The sequence below is a fragment of the Parambassis ranga genome, chromosome 14 (assembly GCF_900634625.1).
Source record: "Parambassis ranga chromosome 14, fParRan2.1, whole genome shotgun sequence".
NCBI lineage: Eukaryota > Metazoa > Chordata > Actinopteri > Ambassidae > Parambassis > Parambassis ranga.
The window spans coordinates 20,401,823-20,429,254 of NC_041034.1; the positions used below are offsets into that span (position 1 = coordinate 20,401,823).

Genomic DNA, 27,432 nt, shown 5'->3' on the forward strand with positions numbered 1-27,432 from the left:
TTGTTGTGAAATTAAAAAAAATCAAGTGTAACCAATATTCTGTATATATATATAAAAAAATCTGCACTCCTCAGGAAAGTAGGAACTTTCGCTTTCTGTAAAGTGTACCATCTCTCCTGTCCCCCATCACAACACAAAGCCTATAAACAAATATTTTGATCTGCACTTCTATCTAATTACCTTCCTTCTCCTTTTACTGCCCACCCTTTGCTTTGCTTCCCTTTCCACTCTCAGCAGTACCACTATCAAGAGGACGACTCGCCACCTCTTGACCAGGGCTTCCCGAGACTCACCAATGAGGTGCGCGCCCCTGAGCTCGTGCATGTGTCCGAGAAGAACCTCTCCGAGATCGAGAATGTGCACGGCTACGTGTCCCACTCCCACATCTCTCCTCTCAAGGTCAGGACCCCAGTGTTTTTCCTTGCATTCCAAGTGTGGGTTTTTGCACAAACCATGCCCCTCTGACCTTCATCCCAACTCTGCACCATGCACAACTGCCAACTTGTCTCCTCTGAGTCTCTTCTCATTTCCCTTTTGGCTTAAAATGTGGCCACAGACTTTATGATCCAGAGAACACATCTGTGCCAATAAACTCTCAACTCGGAGAAGAAATGATAAAGCAATGTCTTCACATGTCCCCTTTTCCTTCTGCCTTTGCCATCCCTTGCACACATTTTCCCCTTGTATTGTTGTGATTCATGACGTGCCAGAGTGCATCCTGAGCCGGATGCATGCATCTGACATCACAGTGTCTTTCTCCACCCACAAAAAAGCATGCCTCCATGCAGACTTTTAGCTGGGTTAATAGAGCTCAGTTACTAACAACAAAAACTGATAACTGGTAGAGGTCAGATGGTTGTCCTGTTGGCAGATGAAGCGACTGGTGAAGCAGATGTTTGAGCCAGCAGAGGGCAGTGTTGGAGCTGATAAGTTTTACTGTTTCTGCAGTTTATGTCAGGAAGTGTTTGCTCACTGAGAAGTGAATAGTTTTAGTTTTGTTTTACAGAGTACTAAGAAGCATTTGCATTTTTTCAGTCTTTATATATTTATATATATAGTGACATAACATACTTCTTCACCTATGTACTTTCTTATTTGTGAAATAAGATATAATCATCCTTTATAAAAACTGTTGTCGAAACACACAAATTCAGTCACAAAAGAGAAGGTCACCTAAGTTGTGAGTGCATGTATCATACACATCATGTCAGTGTGATTATACATTATTTCAGTCATAGAATTATAGTAAGAGTATATTTGATTGGATGTTTGGTGTCAATTTTGATAATGTAATAGCCAAAAGTAGTTCTCTGTCCCCCTGTGCCGTGGTGTAATGCCTGTTGGTACTGCGATCACTGTGAGTACTGGTAGTGAAAATAGGTAGGAGTGCCATATGCTTCACTGATGAACTTCATATGTGTGGCTCAGACAACCTAAAACCTCTGGCTTCAGTTTTAAATGAGATGCTTATTGTCACTGCTTCTTCTGCACCTTCATGGTGTTGACTGTAATATGACTAATGTACCCAAGCGTGGGTCATTGTTTTGAGTGTTGGCTGATTTTAGTTTATTGACGATCTGTGAAAATATTGTGATCCAGTAACATTTTCTCATGCATATTTTGAGTCTCTCTTTAGTGATCATCAGTGAATTTGATTTTGCATGTGTGCTGTTGGTCTGTGATCTTCCACTGGGTAAGAGACTCGCCCTCATTGACATAAATAATACAAGAAGCCACTCTTCCTCATCTTCATCCAATCTTAAACCCCTTTGAACATTTTTCCTTTCTACTTCTACTCAACATGTGACAGCCATTTCTAATGGTTTGTTTTATTACTGCTACATCGGCCTGACTTCTTTTATGATATCTCTCTCTTTACCCAAGTATACTGGCTAGTGATTTTCTCTTTCATTTCTTACCTGCAGCCTGCACTGGTTACCCGTTTTGATCTTGCATACCCGGGTGTGACCACAGCAAACTACATGGCAAGTTTTATTTTATTTCATTTTGATTTTATCTCTAGGGAATCTCAAGCCTTTGTTCTTTGTTATTTAAAAGTCCCTTATTTGAAGAGGATTGATATTTCCTCGGTGCTGCATGTATTCTCTGTTTTGGTGTTGTTGGCTATTCATTGCCTGGAGAAGCAGTCTATCTTGTGGGCCGCTGCCCTTTGTCTGTCACACCAACATACTCACACTGTTAAAATAACCCCATATGTGTCTGTGACTCATTTGCTTGCCAGCAGATCTCATGCTTGTTGTGGTCTTTCTGTGATGTAGTGTTAATCCGTCACTGTTAACAATCGTGTATTACCAGTGTTTCCCACTAATTACATGGACTGTGGCAGAAGACAGTCTAATTTGCACCATGGCTTCATTGTCAGTCAAAACATTTTTTGAATTATCTCAGCATGGAGAGGACTACTCCCCCTCCTCTATGACCTGTCCAATGGGGCTTGTCACTATCCGTCTCTCTGCGTGATACTCACTGAGGCATCTGTTTATAGACCCTCTTCTCTGTGCTGACTGCATCAACTGTCTGCCCTGTATTGAAGTAATTAACATGTACTCCCAGGTTTACTAGCTTCAGTGATTAAATGTTGGCCACATACCTACAAACTGTGCTGTGTTTCTCCAAAGTCAGCCCCCAGAGTTTAATTTAATAATTTGCCGATCCAGCGGATTGTAATGTTTTCTTTGTTGGCAACTTATTCCACATACCTGTCACTTATTTGGGGGTTGTTCTTGCTCTGCTTACACATTTCTTGCACTGCATCTTGTCTCACAGATGTACGCATCCATTCTGAGGTTTCCACAATAAAACCACATAATATATATGCACTCCAGCAATGTCCATATGTGTCCAAATATTGAAGCCCTGCTTCCAATGGAGAGGTGTGTATGACGCAACGCATCAGAGAGGGCTACAAAACAACCAGTCATGACAAAGCAAATAAAAGAGCATGGCTAAATAAACAAAAAAAACACCAATCACAGCTGTGCTACACAACAGCAGGGCAAAGAAACAACCAATCCGATAATAGCTAACAACCAATCAACACAGGACTGCAAAAAACAAACACAATACAACAATAACCAATAAAACAACAAAAAAAACAAATGTACCAGGACAAAGAAACACATCCATACAGATGATCTCATGGCACAGTCACACGAGGGCCAGGAAACAACTAATAGGAACAGATGTATACAGCTCATTAGAGCAAGGACAAAAAACAATCAAAACAACAAATACAAAGCAATCAGAACAGAGCCAAGAAACAACAATTAACAGCAAGGCTATGAAACAGTTAATCATGGCAACTACAAAACAACCAATGAGAGCAGTGATAGGAAAACACTGCAGAGCAGGGACAATAAACAAATGTCGGAGCAGCGATGTGAACCACCGGTTCACAGCAAGGTTAAGAAAAACAAGCAATGAGAACAAGGCTATAAAACAGCCCACCAACAAATCAGAGAAGAGCTAAAAACCATCCAACCAGAGCAGCGCTCTAAAATCTGCAATTTGAGTGGGGATAATGACAAAATGAGTTTAACAGCAGTACGAGAAGAACTAGGAAACACCCAATCAGAACAGTGCTTAAAAATAAGCAGTTCGAGTAGATCTTAGAAAAAACCAAACAAAGCAGGGCTTAAGACACAACCTGAGAAAACCAGTGTTTCAGAGAAACACTATAAAATAATCAGCTCAGAGCTAAGACACTGCCAATCACAGCAGAGCTAATAAACAACCAATCAGAGCAGCGCTACAAACCAGTGAGTCAGAGCAAGGCAAAGAAATAACCAATCAACACAGGGCCCAAAAATAAACAGCCAACAAAGTAACGATGGACCAGTATATTCAAACGTATGTTTTTGTTTGTAATCAGTGAAAATAAATATTGGCAGTCACAGCAAGTAGTTGATTTAGCAGTGCACCACGCATGGCATTAAAGGCTTTTATACTGTGAGTGTTTGGGGAGGATTCCTGCAGGGCCTCGCAGACTTGGCCCCAGGAGTTTGGATGTATTGTCAAGCCAACCAAAGAAATCTGTGTTCTTTTTTTAGGATGTTGCAGATACACATTTATTCATGCACAGCTGAAAGTATTAACACATGATTGAGTTATTTATTGTTTTGTTTTTACTGTGGGTAGTGGTGGGGGTGGGGGCATAACTGTTATTTGCAGGATTTGAAACTGATTTTAAAAACATACATGCATGCTCTGCTAACTTTTTTGGCACGTATTGGTGAAATGATCTTAGTACATAACTGAAAATGACTGCAGCATTGTTCTCATTTGTTGTTTTGTCCTCTGCATTCTCACACATATTTATCTCCTAAGATAACTATTGACTTTTTCTGGGTGTAATTTCCTGGTGGGTGGGTTCCCTTGTGGCAAGAGAGAACCTGGATAGATCCATAGTGTGCATGGGAAACAGCTTAAGAAAGAAGCGTGTAGGTAGTGTGAGCGGTGAACAGACCCTGGACCAAGGCTGCTGTGTTTGGCCTATTAGTTTCCTCTCAGCCTTGAGACTTTTGAATGAAAAATTGCTTTAATACAGCTGGTGTAATTGTAAAGGCAGGCGAGGGAGGCAAGAATTATGGTTTGTCTATGACTGGAGGAAGTGTAACCCCTCCCTTGCTGACCAAACCAAGTGCCACAGACTGGAGTGTGATTCAGGGAAGACATTATTGATCCTAACTGCTGTGCCTTTTATTGATCACCAGCTCCTTTCCATGGTAATATCAGCTTGTAAAAGCTCATGCATTTTTTGCCAGCAATTACATCTCTGTCAATCAAACTGGGCTGAAGTTTGTAGGTAATAAATAGCAGTTTAATGAAAGCTGCAGCAGCAGCACTGGTGTGTACTTGGTGAGGGGCTGCAGAGAAGTAGGATCAACAATGCACCTTCTTAGTACAAACTTTCATCCCATGGGGAAAAGATTGCTTTTTCTCAGCCACCCCTTGTTGTCATAATTCCTCCCTTTCTTTTCCCTCTTTTCTTATCCACACAATAGGAGGTCCTGATTGCCTTGTGAAAATTCTCAGATTGGCTTTTGAGCCACAGTGTGTTAGTAGGGATGTGGATAATAACAGTGCCACCACCAGCACATCACAGGGGACGGGGGAATTATTTTCAGACATTGCACATACATTATGGAATTTTCTGGGTTTTTTTACCACAAGTTTTAAAATCATATATATATAAGGTTACTTTGCCACATGCCATGTGTCAAAGGGATTTCTCTCTAAGTCATCTCAATTCTATTTCCGAGATGAAGCATATGAAGTGAATGGATTTTGATGACAGACTGGTTCATTTTGTTGTCAGAATGACAAGAAATGTATTTCCCCCCAGCTGCAAATCATATCCGAGTGAGAAGGGGCTTTAAGGGTTGAATATATTTGTTGGGTTGAGGCAAACCAAACTGATAAGTGACTGGTGTCCTTGAAACAGGCTGAATAATATGAGGACAAATGTTGTGACAATAAGGCAACAGCCCCATCACTCTGGATCTATCCCTGCTATCAGAAGGCCATTTCACGCCCTTTCAGAGGTTTTCAGCTCGGGGAATATAGAGACGACATTTTTTTTTACAATAGGGAAGATTGTGTTTTATCTTCTTGCTTCTCTCATAGATTTATTTCTGGTTTGTGACATTGGAATATTTTTTTTTCTGGCACAAGAAAGGCTGTGTGTTAGATTTGTAGGCCTTTGTAATTCAGGTTTGTAGAAAAGACCGTACCACATGACAAACCTCACTTCAAATGTTTGCCCTGGGCTCACTACCACTCTAACATCAGGAGCCATTGTTGCAAACAGACCAGTACAACATGTTGGAAAAAGAAGAGCTTTAGTTGGCACGCGTGTTTTCATTTACTTTTAAGACGTTATGGATATGTTGATATTGTTTAGGCATTAGTTTTGATTCAAGAACATATGTTGTCTATCAGCTGATTGGTTTCTCAGTTTAAAACAGCCTGTTCAGTTCAAATAAAGGGGTGTGTCCTGCAGGGAATGTAAGGTATGTGCATACCCTTTATAGATAACAATAATTTTTTTTAGTTTTTTTACATTTTTTATGCTTCTTCTAGTGTAATTAATGATTTATGCAAACCTGTGTTATAATTGCAATGCAAATGTACTCATAGGGCCCAATGTTGTTGGAGACACAGATTTTCCTTACACGTTAATATTTGCTGTGATTAACATGAAAAGAGTCAGTTGTGATTAATTTGAAAGCTTCAGCTGAAGAAGGACCAATGGAATTATGAACAGCTGCTGAGTTCTGCAGGGTGAGAATGGCATCTAACAGTCCAGATACTGTATTTCAGTCTACACCCAATTGCTGGTCTGGTAAATAGTGCTGAATAAAAGGCATCCTAAGCAGATAAAGAATCCTAATTAAAATTAGTTAGGATACATAATGGTGAAAATCTGAACTATGATACCATTTGTCAATTTTGTTTCTTTCATTCAAACTATAGTTTTCCAATTAAATACTAAACAGGATCTTTTATTTAGCAATTCTGTGTAGAAACATAACTTACTCTGGGCAGGGAAAATAAGCAGCATTAGTATAATTCAAGTCCTCATTTCTTAGTGTAAACAAGCTGCACAGTTGGCTAATGAGAAGCCACTCTCCCAACAAGCTTGTGGTCTGTGTCATTATACTGGAAACAACTACTACTTCATGAAAATGCAGTGTTGCTGTACAGGGATAGGCGTCACCTGTCGTCCATCACAGGTGATGCAACGTGACAGAAGCAGCTCTCCTTTGGTTTTAAAAGGGGACAGAACCTTGGTGTCAGATGCCCACCGTCTCTGGTAAAACTGTGAGGGCGAGGGTGAAATGACTGCTCTAAACTCACATGGTGTAAAGACGCCATGCTGGACCTCTATCACTCCACATCCGGAGCCTAGAAGGCACAATTATAGCAACACGTGCTCTCTATTTGCTGGTGGGAGTGTGCTCACCTGTATGTGTGCACACGTGTCTGTCTGTGTGTATGTGCATTGGCAGGACAGGAAAGGACTTCATCGATACAGCCTTATACAACCTATTCAATAACAATAGACCTTTACTGTATAACCGCAACCTTTCACATCTTACCATTGGCAAAACTTGTTACATTATGTTTTTATTGTCTCATAAAATTTGCTCCAGCTTTCTTTATAAAGCTGTAAAAGTATGAGTAAAGCAGTTTTCATTTAGAAGATGAAAAAGTTGCTCCTTAAATACAGTAGTAAAAGACTTTTTTACAGACAAAAACAATTACATTTGTATGAGATTGGCAAGGTTTCCCTTAAACTAAATTGTCATCCACAGAGGAAACATCACAAGTATAGATATTCATCAGAGCATGCATACTCATTACACAGCTGATAACTTTTCAGTCTCTTTTAAGGGGTCAGAGTACTGTCTGTACTTCTTGTCATCAAAGAGATTCTTTAAAATATCTCCTCTTCTCCTGTAGATAGGCTCATTCAGTCACATTGGACAGTTGTTGAAAATGCCTGTCTGTCTTAGTACCTTATATTGGTAGGGGTAAGAGTCTCAGAAGATAATGTCACTATCAGACACACTCATCAAAGACCTCAAGAAATGTTTCATGGTCTGGTTTCTGACATCAACTTTCTGAGCACTCTTGTGTTTGTGATTGGGCCGAAGAAAAATAAAGGCCTGCTTTAGAGTTTGAATCCCAAACATTTAATTTTCCAAACTACTACTACCACTATTACTTTTGACTCAGACATCATACTAAATCAATGCAGTGAGAAGTAGTTGTGTTTTATATCTGTTGCATCATTTTTGTGGCTGCTGATATAAGCCTCACACGAACCTCCGCTGGGGCTGAGAATACCATCTTTTCTATCTTTTTACTGGTAAAAATTGTTTGGCAGTTAGGAAGTGAAAAGAAGAGAAAGAATGTGATTGACCTCTTCTTCTGAAAGAGTTCCCATCAAATCAGTGTAGACCATAATAATGTAGCACATATACCTCTACAGTGCCCTCTCAGTGTCTCTGTGGAAGGTGCGGTGCTCGCTGTCTTCAGTCAGACACACTATGGGATCCTCCAGAATTGATTTGCTCTCAGTGTATTTCTGTAAGAGGTCAATTTTGTGCACTTTAGCCATTTTACTTTTAAAAGGTTTTGTGTCTTTGCTGATAGAAACTTCATCTGTGAACATGAATTTAAATTTGGTGACAACACTCAAAGAACAAAATAATTAATTTAATGTTGCCCTCTCAGGGAAAAAAAAATACAGAACAATATTTAAAAGAGGTCAGCTCTTCAAGAAAGGATGGGGAAATGGAAAAGCCATTATACAGAAACAGCCATTAGTACTTGCAGAGTGCTGTTGTAGCTTCTCAGATCATCAGATGGGGAGACTGTAGCTGGAGGCTGCGTCTAAGCAGCATGTGGAACATGCTTAATGTCCACTGACCCTTTTTTAAAAAAAAACAAAAAAATCATTCAGACTTTCAAAGAAAGTTTTATTCTTGCAGCTGCTTTTTTACTCATTTGACAGAGAGGCATGCCCCCCACATAATCGGTGCTGACCTCTATGAATATTTAATTCTCTAAAAGACATTTTTTTTCCTACTTAACACAACCTCCAAACACTTAGTTAAGAGTTACTCATTTTCACCTTGAGTGTACGGTTGATATGTTAAATTTAGCATGTCTTACTTTTTAGATCATCTTATGCAAATTGCACAAACACATTTTGTTAAATTGTCACAAAGCTCTTCATTAGATTGTAGAACTATTTGCCTGTGCTGAATTATAATCAGCCCTTTCATGCATTTGCTTAGTTTAATAAAATGTCTGCAAATTTTTATAAAGCCTGCATCATGAATGTTAATGCAGTCAACGCACCTTTTATAAACGATGCTTATGTTACTACTGGATTGGAAGGTCGTCGCAACTGGCCATGTGGCTGTGGGTGGGTGTGGATGGCAGCTTCAACTTTGCCCGTGAGGCTAAAATATCTTGTTAACAGAAACACCTAAAGCCAATAAGAAAATAAAACACATTTCAGTAAGTTATTATGTAAACGTTGCAGAGGACAAAATACTGCCATCTTCAATATTATACAATATACAGGCCTTCACATTCAGGGATGTCAGGTGTCACTCACTCTCACAGGCATTATTAGCTGCTCCAACTTTCCAGTGATCCATGATTTTACAGGGTGCATATTAAGAAATACAAAACTCATTTTAAATCATTCAAATAAACAAAAAGTGGCTTTTTAAATGAAAACATAATTATTATAAGGTAGTCACCTGCTTTAATGATATAGTGTAAACAGAGAGAAGCCTGATAAAGGTGACTGTTACAGAGCTCTGTCTGGATACACACTAGGCTGTTGAAATAATCAGTTGAAAGGCTGCGTTGCTTGTGCACTCGCTTTAAATTATAGCCGAGGCTGCTTGAGATAAAAGTAGACTGTTTAAAGAGCTTATGATCATCAGACACATAATTTATCCTTCGTTTTTTGCTCTATACATCATCAAACAAACCCTTCAGAATGACCCGCTGAGCTTACCACAACATCAGACACATGCGCAGCACAGGGCAGTGCTGTGTGTTCATAACATGCAAATAACATGCAGCTCTATCTGTATTGTTCAACTGACAAATTGATGTTGGGTTACACCAGTCATACATTATTATTAAACCACATTTAAAGGTATGGTAGGAGAGTTCATTCTGACACTTTTTGTTAAATTAGTGTAACTTCTCTTTACAATCTGATAGCAACCGATTAGTTCGGCAGTTTCGCTTTAAAACAAAGAATATGAATCATCTGTGGAAGCTATAAAACACTAAAACATCAGCCAATCCTACGAAGCGCCCTTGTGCGTAGAGTTGGCTTCGGGGTGAACTCCGAGAAAAAGGGGCGTGTGTTTACTGGCTGACTCTCACTGAGTTTTCAAAATCTCCTACCCTACCTTTAACTACACACGTTTTTTTATAAATACAAGATACAATAGAGAGGACTGAGTGAACATTTGTGATGTTGACGATCTCATTTTTACTGTGTGTAGATCAGACCTGGGCAAAGTACGGCCCCCGGGCCAGACCCGGCCCACTTGCGTCTTTAATGTGGCCCGCGGACTGTGCACTCAAATATTAAACATATATTAAACATATATTTGAGTGCACGGTACATATTAAACAAAGGCAGCAAAATTCAGCTGTCGATCATGGCATTACCGGTAACATTTCTACACTTTAAAAGTGCTGTGCGACTATGCTGGATTTACGGTAAAGCACCCGGAAACTCCACAGTGCATTCAGATGTTACTGCGGTGCTGCAGAAATATTTCATTGTCATCTGTTCTTAAAAAGCACACTTCTTGCTCAACTTTCAGAACTTTAGTTTTAGTTTCTAATGGTTTTCTTCTGTAAAAATATCTTCACATTATCTGTGCGGGAGTGTGTTTTAACATACAACCAACACACACTCAGAGCAGACATGGATACACACAGCGAGGACAGAGGAGCGAGCAGTAAATGACAGCAAGAGACTCTTACAAAGATGAAAATGTAACAAGAGCATAAAGGCATATTTATAAAGGTAGATACTGTGCCAGTGATCTCCAATGTATATTACTGTATTATGTTTTCTTTTCCTATGGAAGTCTATGTGGCCCTTGCAAAAAAATAATTGCCAACCCCTGGTGTAGATGAATCTAAAACTACAGTAAATCATTTAGTGCTGCACAGTAAAACAAGATTATATGTTTGTTATTGACCTTTGTGTCTGTCTCTGTATACTCTAATATGTGTTGGCCTGTGGCACAACATGCAGTAAGTCAAGGTCAATAGCTCAGTTCAATATGCCAATCTGGGGCAGTGAGAAGCTCTGGAAGTTGAACAGTGTGTGTTTAAGTATGCTTCAGGTCTGTGCATCAGTCATAGGCTGAAGAACAGTTTGTGTGTGTGTTTACAAAGAGTTTAAAATTGATTTGTGTATGTACAAAAATATGCATGGGTAGAAATAGACCTGCTGAAAACTGGAAGCCCCCACACTGTGTGTGACAAAGTCTGACCCCTCCTGGAGAGAGGTCAGAATAGGCAAGCTCAGTTTATACAGCCAGCAAAAGTTCCTTGCTCCCATTTAAAAAAAAAAAAAAAAAAAAACAATTCCATGACATCTAAAGGGGGAGGAGGGTAACCACAACCCAATAAATACATATATGTGAAACATTCCAAATCCCCCAAACCATTCTACATACACAATAAACAAAATAACAATTAACCCTTAAACCCCTAATTTAATTCATTTACCACAATAAAGCAATACCAACCCAACAAACTAATTAATCCAAATATATCTATATAAATAAATAAATAAATGTGTAAAGGCACCTGAATTAATGAGGGATTGCCTGCAGCATCCTCACAGGGGCCCGGCGTTATGAATAGATTTCTAATTCTAGCGAAGAGTTATTGTAATTCTGTCCATGTCAGTTTAAATGTAACATTGAACTTACCGTATTTGCCTGGGGAGGTTGGCTGGTTCCTCCTACAGTTTAAGTACTTGGAAGAGAATAGAATAGAATAGAATGGAGATAGATAGATATTTATCCCAAGCTGGGAAATGTTGCTATTACAGCAGCAATATACAGGGACTCAGCCTACTAAAGATATACCTTTAACAGTAAAAATAAATTTGAAACCTTTATTAGTCCCACAATGGGGAAATTGCTTAAGGCAGCCCAAGGACACACACCAGTGACTAGGGAGGAGTTGGGATTGAACCACCAAACTTCTGGTTACTGGACAACCCTGCTATACCACTGAGCCACTGCTGCCCTAAAACAGTAAAGACATAATTTACAGAAAATAGAAATATACAATTTAACTGCAAAACAAGGCAGGCAATTTTAAATATAGATAGAAAATCTAAGTGCTAAAACAGGTGGGCAATTTAAAGGTTAAACCTTGTGTAAAATCTGTATGACAGCGAAGCTGTCTGAGCCTTCTGGAAAAGGCGCTGCGTTGTCTGTCCAGTACAGGGTGGAGAGGGTGATCGGGGTTATCTGTTCAGTGTCCTCCTCCTTCCTCTTCACCTCAGCTTCAAAAGTTGTCTGTGTCTTGTCTGCAGCCAGACACTTTATAGCCAATACCTGCCAATGTCGTGCCAGTAATACTGTGCATACCTACTACAAACCAGCATGGTGATGTAAATGTAGCCCCCACTGCCAGCATTGTTGTGTGTAGATGGATTTTGTCAGCACAAAATGAGACAAGCCTGTCCAGCTTGAATAGCTGCATCAGAACTCTGTCATTGAGCTCTGCCTCACAAAGTGGGCCTGTTGAGCTGAGGCTTGTTTTTAGCCTCACACAGACCCCGCACCTCCATTTACTCCCATCCCCTCCCTATCCCCATTCCTTCAGCAGCTATGATCCTGTCATAATGTCTCTGTTTACATGATGTCTGTGACAGCCAGTGGCTGTTTGAATGGTAGATTGCTGGTGTACAATCAGATTTAGAACAACCTTTTGAACGTTAGTGCTGTCTGTCCTAGTACACTGTGTAATCTTCCCTGCAGTGATTAAAAACACATTTGTACTGTCCTTTGTTTAAGCTGCAGGTTTTTTGGATAGAATAACCACTCTTTTACATAAATAACATTTTAAAGAGTTGTTCTGGATCAGAACCTCCTTTTTCCATTGAAGCATGATTAAGTACGTCTTTACCTAACTACTGTTTTTTTTTAAATACCAATTTAAAACACAATTTAAAGCGAAGCTTATTATCGAGGGAAAACCTAACACCTTGCGGTGTCAGGGGGACTCAAACCTCGGCTCCTGAGGGAAGGTCCGCTGCATTGCACATGCCACCAGTCTTCCTCTTTACTCTGACTTTTGCAGCTGCATTGGCCCCATGTTCCAAAAATTCTGGGCAATGTGATTATATGTTCCGGTAATCTGGTGAATCTGGTAAAAATCTATTTATTCAGCCAAAACTTGAGGGGATACAACAAAGTTTACTTCTGGAGCTCAGTTTATAAAATCATGAGTTGTTGAAGATTCATCTAGGTTATTTTTCCCCTGAAGCAGGGCAACTGGACTTAGAGAGAGAGAGTTAGAGATCCGTGAAGATGTTTCAGTGCTCCTCCTGAACTGATGAAGCTGCTTGGAGAAGTCAAGGACTGCAGGTCTCAGTGTGCAGTAGGTTTTACTGTGATCTATGGTAATATGCATTAAGAAACTGTAAAATCCATGATACACTTAACTTAACACTTAACACTTAACATTTAACTGACAGATGAGGACTATTTCTTTCCACTGTGGGGCAATGTTGGGTACAGTAGTTGAAGTGCACTACTCATTCTCATTGATATTTGTGTCTGCTTTTTATTAAATAACGTATGCTACATTTGATCTAAATCAGTACATACTGCCAGTGTAGTACACCGTTGGCATCGACTTATTCTGTTATGTATGCATGAGGACAATGATAACCAATGTCCGATTTTGTTGGTTTTCTTTAATAGATAGATATATAAAGATCGCTTTTATATCATGTCACACAATGTATCTGTTTCTTGCAAGTGGAGACTAAGAGAATGCTAATGTAGACTGCTGACCTTCTTTTCAAGGCCAAGGCTAGTTTGATGAGACGGGTCTGATCCCTGCTGAGCTTCCCCCACCATAGAAACACATCTATACACACAAAGCAGAAAGATACACAGGAACATAACGTGAGTGTGACCCTGGGGACACTAGGATCCTTTGCTCCAGATGGCCAAGGCCTCTCTTAGCCCTGCCTGACAGTCACAATCCTCTATAGTCTGGGAGGATCCAACTGCCCTGGACTAACCAACCTTGACACACCAACCCCTCAGTAACAGACACAGAAGAATACAAAGCAGAATATCAGGATACATACATCCCTATTGAAATTCAGTTGTTGTGACTTTTATGAACTGCCTCAAAAACGGACTTTGATTGGTTAATAGATTTTACTGACATGTAGTGACATCTGTGAAACAATGAAACAAGTCAGTGTTTTTTTTTATTTCAACAGACTGGAAGTAGAAAATCATATTCTCAGCTTTAAAATGCATCATAAATAATTAATGAAGAGCAAATTGAATCACTAAATAGCTCCACTTTCCTACGTAAATGTCAAATGTAACAACAACCTTTCCACAGTAGGCTCTGAAGTGATCAACCCTGTTTTACATTTTAATATAAAGCATCATCACCTGATTAAAAGCCGGTCTGAAAATACCATTCATCAACAGGTTTGTTTTTTTTTTCTTCTTTTTTTGGGGCAAGAAATGCTCATTATTTGGAGGGGAGTAAAATGTTCTGACACATCAGCCATTATTCTTTATTGAATACTTGTTCTTTAGCAGTAGTTGTTGCACAAAAGAGCAACAATAAGGTAATCAATTACTTCTGCTGCCTCCATGACAACTCTGACACACTTAGTATTAGCACAGGGATATTATTTTCACACTTCACTCGTCATTCAGTATGTGAATATGGTATGATTTATTACAATCAACTGTGAATTTTGGTTTTGTGATGGGACTCCTTCAGTAAAACCCACCCATACATACATGTGCTAAGACGGGGGTATGCACCAGCCCATCTGTGTGACCACTCTTGCTGCCTCATTTAAATACAGTGCTGTTTCATATTGTGAGAGCAGTGCATGCACTAGATGTATATACTGTGAAATGTGAGCCATCTGCAGTGAGAGCTCTGTTATAGGACAGATCAGGATGAGCCAGGCTGAGAAAAACACAGCCACGTCATCCTGACCACCCTGTAGTTTATCATTGTTCAGCTGTGTGGTGTCATCTTTCCTGGCAATTAGCCTGCGTCACTCCTTTTCTTTAGTGATAGAAGGGCAACCATGTTATTATAGGAGGTTGTTCCGGAATACGCTGTCAACACACATGGACACGCGCACACACAGGCGCACACATACAGTGATGTGGGAGGCAGGCTTTTTTTCTCCTTCCTTGTGGTCCTTTGAATGCAAAGCAAGTCAACCAATTGAGTGGAGAGGTTTGACTTGAAGCCAGGAAGTAAAGCACAGAACGGTCTAGGGTTGAGAGCTGGGAGAGAGAAAGAGGAAGGTGATGCATGGAAAGCAGTGTTAATATAGTCCAGTCTGAAGTGTGATGTCTACACCCGGCTCATGAGATACATCTTTCAACTTTTGATATTTCCAGCTAGTGATGAGCTGTTTCCCTGTCTCCAGGCTAGTAAAGAACCAGACTGTGTGTAATACTGCACTGAAATGTTAAACTAGACAAACTCGTGATGTTAAAAACAAAAAGATCCACTGGACAAGACCACTTTCTTCCTTTACTCCCAGTGCAAGGGAACAGACCTGTCAAGTAGTGAAGCTCCGTATAAACTGACACAGCCAGCATGAAGGCTTCCAGCAATTTGTGACCCTGTTACTCTCCTTCCTTGGACCTCTTTTTTTCACCACTAAATGCCTGGAACACCTGCTGTTTCAGACTTGTTCCCACCTACAACCATTACAATTTGTCCCATGTCAACTGGCTTAGGTTTTTATTGACCATCTTGGGTATGACACAATAATTTTAAGCACTTTTTCAGTGTTGCTATTTGTGATGTAGGTTGGACAGAATTTTACATTTTTTACATTTGTGTATATATACTGCTAAAATAAATAAAGGGAACACTAAAATAACACCTCCTAGATATCAATTATGAAATATTCCAGTTGAAAATCTTATCTCATTACATAGTGGAATAAGTTGAGAACAACATACTATAAAAATGATCAATATAACTCAAACTTATTAACCCATGGATGTCTGGATTTGGAACCATACTCAAAATAAAAGTGGAAAATCACATCACAGGCTGATCCCACTTGAGTGGAAATTCCTCAACACAAGTCAAAATGAGGCTCAGTAGTGTGTTTGGCTCCACGTGCCTGTATGACCTCCCTACAATGCCTGGGCGTGCTCCTGAGCAGGCGGGAGATGTTGTCCTGAGGGATCTCCTCCGAAACCTGGCATCAGTCAACTCCTGGACAGTCTGTGGTGCAACGTGGTGGATGGAACGAGACATGATGTCCCAGATGTGCTGGATTCGATTCAGGTCTGGGGAACGGACAGGCCAGTCCATAGCATGTTTTTATCATGCAGGATCTGCTGACACACTTCAGCCACATGAGGCACGGCGTCTGTCACGTCTGTCACGTCTGTCACATGCTCAGTGTGAACCTGCTCTCATCTCTGAAGAGCACTGCACTGCTGCAGGTCATGTTGCAGGGCTCTGGCAGTGCTCCTCCTGTTCCTCCTTGCACAAAGAAGGAGGTAGCAGACCTGCTGCTGGGTTGTTGTCCTCTTACAGCCTCCTCCACATCTCCTGGTGTACTGGCCTGTCTCCTGGTATCTCCTCCATGCTCTGGACACTGTGCTGACAGACACAGCAAACCTTCTTGCCACAGCTCTCATGTTGATGTGTTTTTAAGACAATGTGTTGATGTTCCATCCTGGATGAGCTGCAGTATCTGAGCAGCTTGTGTGGTTGTAGACACCGCCTCATGCTACCTCTAGGGGTGAGAGCACTGACAAAATGCAAAAGTGAGCAAACATCAGGCAGAAAGGATGAGAGCAGAGAAACGGTCTGTGGTCAGCACCTGCAGAACCTCTGCTTTATAGGGCTGTCTTGATAACTGCCTCTTCCACCTGTTGTCTGTTCCATTTGCACAACAGCAGCTGAAACTGATTCACAGTCAGTGTTGATCCTAACTGGACAGGCTGATTTCACAGAAGAGGGACTGACTTGGAGTTACATTGTGTTCTTTAAGTGTTCCCTTTATTTTTGAGCAGTGTATTTATTGTATCCACTTCAATGGTAACAAAACAAACATCATATCACTTTGTAATCTATAGCACACAAAATGAGAAATTTAAGCAAATAATGCTAACTGCGTGATTAAATGTCGTCTCTGTAAGACAGAATGCATGCATGAACCAGAATCTGGCATTTACATCGTGTCCAGAATGTGCATCCATTCTGGCCCATCATCCATCTGGTGTGCATCCATTGGGCAAAAAAATACACAGTTTGATCCTCTGCAAAATAGGTCAAATATGGCACTGGGAGAACAACACACTGTTAATGGCTACTGTTACAGTAACTCACAACAAGTCATATCACAATGTCCCAGCTTGGGGTGAATTTCTGTTCTATTATATAAATAAGTGATGTATTGGTTTGATAAGTAAGACCAGCCTGATATTTCATTTTTGATTGGCTTTCAGATGATGAATGCTAGTAGTGTGTCTATACAGTCAGGGTAGAATATCACTCCCACCTCTCTAGGGGCTGTGAGCAGCAGCTGACCTTTTAGCAATTTTCAATTGGTGCTGAAGATGCTGTTTCCACGTGGAAAGCAGTGGACCCTCCTCCTTGTCTCTTCCCTAACCTCTCTCTCTCTCTCATCTCTCTCTCTCCCTCCCTCCCCTTTTGTTGCTGACGGAGACCTGACTTGCTGTGCAGATGCTCTCCCTCCCTCAGCATCCTCCCATCTCTTCTCCCTCCCTCTCTTTATTTTTTTTTTTTTGCTCTCAACTGTGTGATACACCCGGCTGATAAGGAGCACTCAGTCCAGATGGACAGCAGCTAGAGCCGTTCGGGCTTTCACTGCAGACCAGAGATTATTATTGTTTCACCTGCCGCTATGTTTGCCTCTATTTGGTATGCCAAGAAGCTAGGGAGACGACTTGTGCAGAACAGCCGGAAAGCTAAAATGCTTAAAGACAAGGTAGGTTTGTCACTGCTTTACTGTTGACAAATCAGGTGAAGACTTGAATGTTGTATGTGGAGGATACTTCTGCTGATCCCATTTTGTTCAAGTGTATTTAGTTCTGCCTCATGTCACTTGTTGATTAATAGTGTTGTTGACATCTGTGATTTGACTTAGTTGACTTTGCTCAATTGTGTCCTTTCTGCCTCATTTGATAGCAAGCAATGAAAGACCCAAACTCTGCTCCCTAGAATTGTCCCTGTCTACACATAGGGGATTTCAGACGCACTCCCAGCTGATTAAGCCGCCGCAGATTCGCCTGTCTTAGTCATTCTGTCCCTGAGTGCAGTTTTAAGTCAGCTGCTTTCAGCACAGCCAAAATTTGATAGTGCAGACACACTACTCTCAGAAACAAATTCATCTGATAGGTGAACCTGACTGCAGATTTACCACACTGACAGGAGAGGCAGCCTTTCTCTGTTGCCTATGGATACACATTTTTTTCTCTTACAATGGGGCTGTTTACACTCACCTTTAAACAAGTGAGATGCGTATTCACCTGGAGGCTAAAAATTCTGATGTGGTCAGGAATAGAAAATGAGTACACTTAATAGAGTCATACCCTGTTAGGGACAAGCACTAGGTTTGTGATAATGGTTAGCATTAACAAAAGTATGTTACCTTGCCTGGGGTTGCTACGCAGTTTGGAAAAGTATAGTATTGGATTTTTTTTTTTTGAATTTGCAAAAATAGATTTGTATGTAAGACAATTTTCCCTATTCTGCCTTCTAAAATATACAATTCTCAAGAATATTTTCAGTGATAGTAACTGGTCTTGTATATTATGTAACAGAGCTCATATTAACCATCTTTATATCAGTGTCGTTAGGACTTGTACATGAATAACTCACACAAGTCTTATTAAGTCAATCATGTGCACAGGGATTACCCTTTCATGTGTAACACCTGTCACAGGGATGCTGACACCTATAAACACAGTCTTAGGCTCACAACGGTAATGCAGCCTGGTGCAGATTCCAAAGGATAACTGTCATGCGCACGTACAGAGATAATTCAGACACGTGCACATACTGACATCCAGTAGTTTACATGTATTGTTAAGTTGCTTGTGTGCTGTTAACTGGGTTGTTAAGTGTTAAGTGGTATATCTGCACTCAGTAGCTGGAGGTGTAGGTGCAGACTCGGGTCTTTCAAGAAGTATCTCCCCCATCAGTTGTTGCTGAGTGAAAGTTTTTCAGTAACTGCCCAGCTGTTGCTTTTTTTATCTAAATGCGAAATCATTCTAGCCACAAGCCTGTTGTGTAACCTTTATACCATCTGGAGGACCAGGTTCCCTTCTTTTAGTCCTGTGACATATTCCTCCTGCTTTTGTCACCACACGTGTGTTACTCAACTTTCATTGTGGTCTGGCTGTGTGACCCCCCTGTGTGCAGTGTGTGTGTGTGTGCGCACAGCATGACACTTAGCAACAATAGTGTGTCTTATGAAAAGGGATGGGTTCGCAGGTGCTGTGCACAGAGGAACCCTAATGCATAAAGATGATGAAACATCCACAGAGGCCTCTAAGTTTTGCAGATGTTTGTAGGTTTATATTAATTTGAGAACAGCAAAATTAGTGTATTACTAGAAATGAGGAGAATCTGTGTAGCACTCAGCGTGTGTGTCTGTAGTCATGAGTGCAGACTTTTCTCGGCACAGCTGGAAAACAGATAATGAACCTTTTTTAGATTTCTATTTATCTATTGTGGAGAATTTAGTTTGGCTGATTTTTTTAAGTAAATAAAATATTTGTCTTTGCAGTGTCTTTTTTACTCCTTCAAAAAGCAACAGCAATAGCACAGTACAAATAATTGCACCTAGCAGAAGACAAAGTGAAAGCAGGCAGCTTTAAAATAGAATCTGTAGCTATAGTATTTCACCCCCCCCCCTTATCATTCTGCTTCTATTAAATTTGACATCTCACCTGTGGCAGAACAAGTCGGCAAACAGTGCTACAAAATCAAATTGAAAAAGAACTCTTCTGTGATTGGATCTGCACCTCATCTAAATTTACCGGAGTGTCAACTCTTCCCAGAAAAAGCCTGTTTAATTTCCTCTTTCTCTAAATGATTTCAAGTTGCTTCTTTCTACCAGGAAGGAGTCCCTGGCTGACATGAAGCAAAGGAGATGTTTGGCCTGACATGATCGGGTTACAGCTGGCTGTTTTCGTATCCTATTTAAAATCGCGTGATACACAAACTGTCTTTTAAAAGCCGTCAGGATTATATAATAGCATAATTAAGCAAAGAATAGCAATAATGAGACTCAGGGTGACGCAGTAATTGCATTTCTGCATGATTGGCTCTGTAGTCATCTGTTGTGTCAGATGTCCAGATATTTTTGCCACTCTTTGTTGTCCTTGTGCTATCAACAGCAGTGGTCTAAGACATTATGATTTTAAGTTGTTCATTTGTCCTTTGGATCTTAACCAGAACAATACAAATATTCACCTGCAGACTGAAGGATGAACTGCCTAAATTTAGGGCTGTCTTGAATACCAACAAATCTTTCCAAGAGTGTTGAACGTCATCCAAGCTGTAGCTCCATATAACAATGCATGATGATCAAATCTCAAACTTGAATTTGAATACTTACTAAATGAAAGGACTAACGGGATCTGATGCCGCCTGTACTCCCTCAGGACTTCTACTCCCAAGGTACTTGAACACATCATGTGTGATAAATGCCTCTGTTGGAAAATATGACAGAATCTAGGCTAAAAATCATGATATTTAATCACAAGCATCACTGGAAAAAGCTGGAATAAATAAATTAACCAAAAACTGTATTTCACTGATGCATGCTGCGGACTTTGTAAAAGAATGTTTAAGAAAAAAAAAAAGTTTCTCTTCTTTTTAAAAAATGTTTTTATTGTAAAATAGCAGGAGAGTGTATGAGAATCCGACTCAAGAGCCCCTGTGCTTTCTACCAACTGTCTACATCCACTGAGTCAGACCACAGGGCAAGTAAGAGCCACTGAGGGCTACCGGGCTCACCACTTCAAACGATAGCTTGCTCTCCAAACAGCCCAAATTAATCTGTCTCTACAGCTGTCCACAGCAAACTCTGCTTTATTTCAAAGGACTTAGCCAGGATCACAGCAACCCCCACAGCTGTTGAAACGGTGTCTGCTGTCAGAGATATCGTAATTACAAACTCAGCCCACGTAAACAAACGCAGTGTATAAATATGACAGGGCAGAACTGCTGCCTCTGCACACACAACCCCAGAATATACAATTTAATTACTAAAATACATAAATATATTTTACAGCAAATGATGTCTTAACTGCAAAACTAGCAGAAACGCAGCTCATAATTGAATATGAGCACTGAAAGGCAAGTATGCAGCGTGAAGGAAGAGAGCTGCTGTACCTGCTGAGGAGGACGGTTTGTTTAAACACAGTGAAACTGGAAAGGCTTGTGGCCCCTGCAGGCCCTTTCTGGTCTCTGACTAGATTTCAAAATGACTATTTCAATTTCCACCTGTCCATCCGTCCATTTTCTTAACTGCTTTGTACAATATAGGGTCACAGGGAGGTTGGGACCTATCCCATCTGGCACTCTGCTGCCCTGTTTCAACTAACAGGGAAATGGATTCAGAAAAAGCTCAAATTAAAAACTAAAGTCTATCTAATTCTATTTTTTTATTATGTACAATCTGTGCTACGTCACAGTTAACATTTAGTTTAGTTAGTGTCATATTATGAAATATTCTGTTGTCCTGACTATTATCTATTCTCTTTTTGCTATTTACACTTTCTCCCTCCCTCTCTTTGTTTCTATTTTACTCTGCTATGGTTGTTACTCTGATGGTATCCCAGTGGCAAAGCAGCCATTTGCTGCGTGGGAATCAGCTCCTTTCGATAATGGATGTACACTCCAGTAGCATGATAGCTGAGTGGGTTTTTAAAAGGGCCTCTGGCAAGCAGCTGGAGAACCAGGTGACATAGAAGTATAGTAGTGTGTGATGAGGTTTTCTCTTCCTCTCTTTGTCATATATATATACACACTGTCTGTGTGGTTTTAACCAGCTGCTTATCCTCTGCCATGTTTTTATGCTCTGTGTACTCACAAGTTTTTATCAGTGTCACAGCAGGCAGTTGTAATTCTGCAGTCATCCAGTGCAGAGGCAGAGTGATACTGCTTCCAGGCAGCCTGATGCCTCAGTTGTTCCAGCATCCATACTTCCTACTGCAGCCTGATGCAACAGTCAGGGAGAAAATGAGCAAGACATGAGAGGTCTGAGTGTTGGAGGAAGATTGCTGTGGTCTGTGAAAGAGAGAAGAGGTTACTGATAAGCGAACAAATAGAAGGCATAGATGACAAAAGGGGAGCTAAGGGAGAATAGGGCGAGACAGACAGGTGGATGAAACAGCTCATCCCTGTCCTTTCTGGTTGAAGCTACAATCACTAAAGAGTTTGACTGAAGGTCAGAAGCGTGAGATTTTTTCAATTAGCCTCCAGCATTGTGTTTGATTTACCTCCCTTTGCTGTGGCTGTGTTGTTGTTTCCGTTTGTTCTTTACTCATTATGGTGTTTTGGTGAGTTTTTTTGTGGCATGTGCCACTGTTGCTCCACCCCTTTTCCTGACGTGCTCCATTGATCTGTCTCTAATCTAGTTTTGGCTTCCTGACAGAGCTGACTTCCCCCAGGCATTAATTATGCCTCCATGTGATTTATATCAGTGGGCGCCAGCATCCAGCACTCTTCCCTGCCTAATCCAATCGGATCCCTGTCTGTTGCCACAGCCGCTGCTACTCTCACCCAATCAGATATATTGAGTATGTGTCGCAAGTGTTTCCCCTGGCTTTCACCCCCCTAAAGCGATGTCACCCATCTGTCCCCAACAGTTCCACTACGTTCATTGTTCTACAGTCCTCCTGAGCAAAGAATGTGCTCTGTTGCACCAAAACTGCAGCTCATGGATAGAAGAAGTTGTTTTTTGAAACCATATGCTGCCATGGATTATTTTGCTCCAGATGTTGTGGGACATTACTGAACTTTTTGGCTTTTTGGGGAATCTCTTGTGAAAGCAGATGCCTGGTTGTTTGTAGACGCTGTCAGACTTGCTTGGTGATCTCTGTCAGTCAGGATATATTTAGGCGTACAAAACAAAGGTGAAGATGAGCTTCATGGGGAAGCGACGGTGGGGCAGTGTAACAAGCAACTCCTCCTTGGGATATACTCTCCGTGGTGGAAGTGTGCCAAACCTCTTGTCCCCACCACGCTCTGAGGGCCTGGGGACCCTCAAGAAGAGACTGTCTATGGACGTCCTGCGGGGCTGGGCCCCGGACCTGGGAAGTCTAAGTATGGGACTCAATCTCAGTTTGAGCCCAGTGAGGTGGCCTTCTCTAGTTACTGTCTGCAGATGGAAACAGACATTGACTGAGAAGCTAAAGAAGAGACACTGCAATGAAGAGGAATCGCAGGTTAGAGAGCTTGCATGAGGACATGCCTCTATCTCTATAGTCCTGAGTGCACTTTTCTTCCAAACCCTTCAGATTCTTAATAACCCATGGTAGCCATCCCTGTGTAGCACTAATATACAAAACAGCCATGTCTTTCATTTTCACTAGCAGCTTACTGAATTCTATCCAGAAGTTTCAGGCTCAAAGGACAAAGCCATTAAAATCTCAGCTAAGCATTGAAAGCATTAAGTTGCTTCTTTTTTGGCTTTCCTAACTTTGCCAGCAACATATGCAACTATAAAGAATTAGAACTGCTTTCCATCCAACAGATTCTTTAAATTTATTGAATTCATTAAATAGAAGATATGTTCTGTTAGTCTTTCCGTGTATGAGTTAATGGAGCAGTTGGCTGCAGTTTATTTCCTCTGATCTCTGGATCGTTTCATTAAAAGCAGAATGTTGGAGATTGAATCTAACATTCATCTATTTTTATTGAGAAGTACTGCAGGCTGAGAATAGGGAGATAAACCATTATACACACTTACCCTTAGGGGGTGGCATGGCGGTGCAGGAGTGTATCCAAGCTGACATCGGGCAAAAGGACTTCAACAATGAAAAAAGTGAGCTGGAGTAAAAATGTTTCAAATAAATCTTTATTTTATAGTCTTCCCTAATGTAATGTTGACAATAATTGTTTGTAGCTGATGAGCGGATGAGTTGATGATTTAGCAACACAACCGCAAGGCACATCTTGTTGGTATAAAAAATGCCTCCTGATGATCTAAGTGCAACACGGACAAGTGCAGTGAAGCTCTGTAAAGTGGCACAGAAACTAGAGTGGAGATTGATTTGTGATGAATAGATATAGTCTTCATCCAGTCGTATCCCTGCTCTGATTGCACTGACCCTCCTGAGCTAATCACACACGTGAAGCATGATAAAAGAGTTTGCATTTAAAGGACTCTGTGATGCACGTCATCTCTGTAGCAAATCTTACCTGTTGATGTCTTAATCACAGTTTTCTTGTCTTGGCTAACAGATGGGCCTGTTGCTCATTAAAGTAGCTTCATATCACTGCTGGCTCTGAAGAAATTGGAAAAAGAGGCTTGCAAGTATGGATTGTTTTGATCTCATAACTTCACCACAGAAGTGCTATCAAGACTGTTTCAGTGAAGAAGAAGATTAGCAGAATTGATCAGAATCTTAAATGTCAGAAATCCGTTCACTGGGCATACTCCAGTACCTCTGGAATTTAAGCAGTATACGTTTTGTTGTGGTACAGCTTAAGGAAATGTGACACAACGGTGGACAATAGTACAGTACCTGCACATATCTTGAGGTGAACATGCAAGGTGTCACTACGGCTTTTCAATGATTGTGTTTAGAACCTTCAAATGTCATGTTTAAGGTCAGATCAGATGGAACTAATGGGTAATAGGAAAAGTTCATCTATTGAGCAGATGATTTCTTTCAAGTAGTTTCCTATGTAGCTAGTTGTTAAGAACATGATGAGATAGACACACAAGGAGGTCAGATATGACCAAACTGAGCGTTGCTGCTCTTAGTCTTTTCATCAGGTTGTAACCTTTCATGGGGAAAAGTCTTAAAAGCTGGCATTTTGTAATGGCAATGTAATAGCATTACACATCTTGGTTGTAGTAGAGTATTTATATAAAGACAGATACGTTAAAGACAGAAAGGAGAACAAAGGTCATGGGCAAACTCAAATTTTTAAAGCAGATAACTTGGGGAGTTGCAGATATGCTTAAGAAGGGATGTTTAAAGGCTGTAAAAGATGAGAGACACCAGTCTGTTTAGAATTGTGGAAAATTGTGAATGTGAGGTTACCTGTCAGCCAAGTGGTCAGATGCACAAAGTGCTGCTTGAAAGTTTATGAACCCTTCATAATTGTCTATATTTCTGCATAAAGATCACTGCTTCTGTTTAAGTCAAACACTGACATCTTCTGTTGATTGAAAACACCTCTGAACAGATGGATCTTAATTTGGCCTTTAAATAAACTGATAATCCCTGAAGTTCACAAAGTTTTTCCACTTATACTCATGTGGGGTTCCCCTTCCTACTTTTAGGAGTTGTGTGAAAACTGTCTGATGTTTTGGGTCATATTTATGCAGAAATACAGGAAATCATACAGGGTTCACGAATCTACAAGCAGCACTGTATGTGCCACATCAGTGTAGATAATCTAAAGTTGATGGTGTGGCATTCCAATTCTAACTTTTGCAGAATGTACAGCATCATTTTCACCTTCCACCTTAACAGTGTTGTGCACTGAGCAGCAAAGTGAGAGAGGTAAGGCAGGATAAAGCAGTTTAAACTGACGGGTCTGTATGAGCTGCATTTAAGAATCAGCTGGCCCATTAACCTGGGTCAGGTGCTGAAGATAAGGAGAAACCTGTAGGTAAGGATGGCACCTACAGGTGTATATAACAAGGAGAAACTTAAAGTAGTACTGTTCTTTATCATAAAAATATATTCTGTCTGCGTGGTGCTACAATCTCAGCCTCAACGGTTGGAGTTCACAGCTATTAGTTTGAAGAGAGATTTCAGGCAGCCATAACATTGCTTGGGTGGTTTAAATATGAAAAGAAATATAAATGATTGAGGTGTGTTACAGGAATCAGTGGCAAACCACACATTGACCCTAATTATCTCCCATCAGTGGCTGCAAACCACATATGCTGTCACAGAGGAGAAGTTTTTAGTTTTATTAAATACAAAACAAACATATGGACCATCCAGTAAAGTAATGGACAAGACAGATGACAAACAGAGATATATATGTTTATATATTTTAGGATTTTAACTTGTTGCCCATTGGATCCCCTTGTTTTTTATTTGGATGTGTCTATTGCAGCTCCACACTGGGCGTCTTGTGTTTGTGTGCTATGCTACATAATGATGCTGCATGATTCAGCTGATTTTACTTCAATCTGTCTGTTCAGCTCTCATTTTATTGTTTATGAAGGTGCACCTGCAGGTGGTGTCCAATATAATGTCCTGTAATACCAGCTGGTAAAGCTGACTCATAGATAATGCTGGAGCAGGATTTATGTTTTGCCTTAGTGTAATAGCAGGACCTCAGCTTGAAGCTGAAGTGTAAGTGCCCCCATGTGGTAGGTTAGGTGCAATACATAAAACACAGTGTATTCATCGTGTGGGTTTATCTGAGAAATTCAAGGCAGTACGCTTACTGCTTTATGCATATTATTACTGTTTGATGTTGGGTAAAAAATTCATCATACTATTAAAAGTGCTTATATAGAGAATAATAACCATCTGCCTTTGAATATAAAAAGTTAGAGTGTCTCTTTATATAATGCTTTTCTAAATGCTCTTACTTTACTCCAGGACAGAAAAACAAGCAGTACCTCCGTGATACAGAAGGAAAAAGCAATTGAACTTGTTGTGAGTCAGTGCAGAGGAGATTGTGTTCCACAGTGATAGGTGCCTGATTGGCTGAGAGCTGTTCAGTCAAGTGGCACAGACACACTAAATGACCTGTCAGATTTTGATTGGCTCATCTCGAGTTGGTGTCAAAGGTCAAATGATATCAAAGTGGAGTGACAATGAAACACACTCACAGCCTAAAACACACACGGTTTTGTATGTGTATGGACACATACACCCAACATTTGACTATGCAGTGTGTAGGAGAAAATATTGTATTTTATTGTGGTCAGAGAGATTAAATTATCAGTATGTAAAAATATAAATCATTATATTCAGGTGAGGTGAATATGTCTGTTTGTACAGGGTTTTTTGTGTTTTTTTGTGTAATATTTCTGTTCAGTTGATTTATAGCACAGTGTTACAGTCACTAATAATTATACTTGCTCAATACCATACATTCACCTGGGCCTCTTTGTGATGATGCAAACTGCAGGTGTCCCTTAGCTCTTTGCACAGGATTGCTTTAAATTATGAAAAGATGTTCCTGATGACCTCAACACGCAAGAATGTGACAGGATTGCAGCACTAAGTACACAAAAACATAAGCACATGTATGTACCTACATCATAAGCACATGTATGTACATCATATGTGATGCAGTCAAACACATCAACAGTAAATTTTCATCCAGAAAGGATCAGGAGATGGAAGTTACAGACTTATTTTGGAGAGCCATTTTGGCATTATGCTGCTCACTTGT

At 40.4% G+C, this 27,432-nt stretch overlaps 1 protein-coding gene across 16 annotated transcripts in view; it reads left to right on the forward strand.

The window, feature by feature from the left end:
- Positions 1 to 27,432, forward strand: part of dlg2 (discs, large homolog 2 (Drosophila)) — a 127,389-nt gene that overhangs the window by 58,017 nt on the left and 41,940 nt on the right. For 15 of the 16 annotated variants that reach the window (XM_028422010.1, XM_028422015.1, XM_028422014.1 and 12 more), the window contains one exon: positions 235 to 399. In XM_028422010.1, the coding sequence (XP_028277811.1) occupies positions 235 to 399 (165 nt within the window). The remainder of the gene's footprint in view (positions 1 to 234; positions 400 to 27,432) is intronic. The other variant, XM_028422026.1, reaches the window with a different exon arrangement.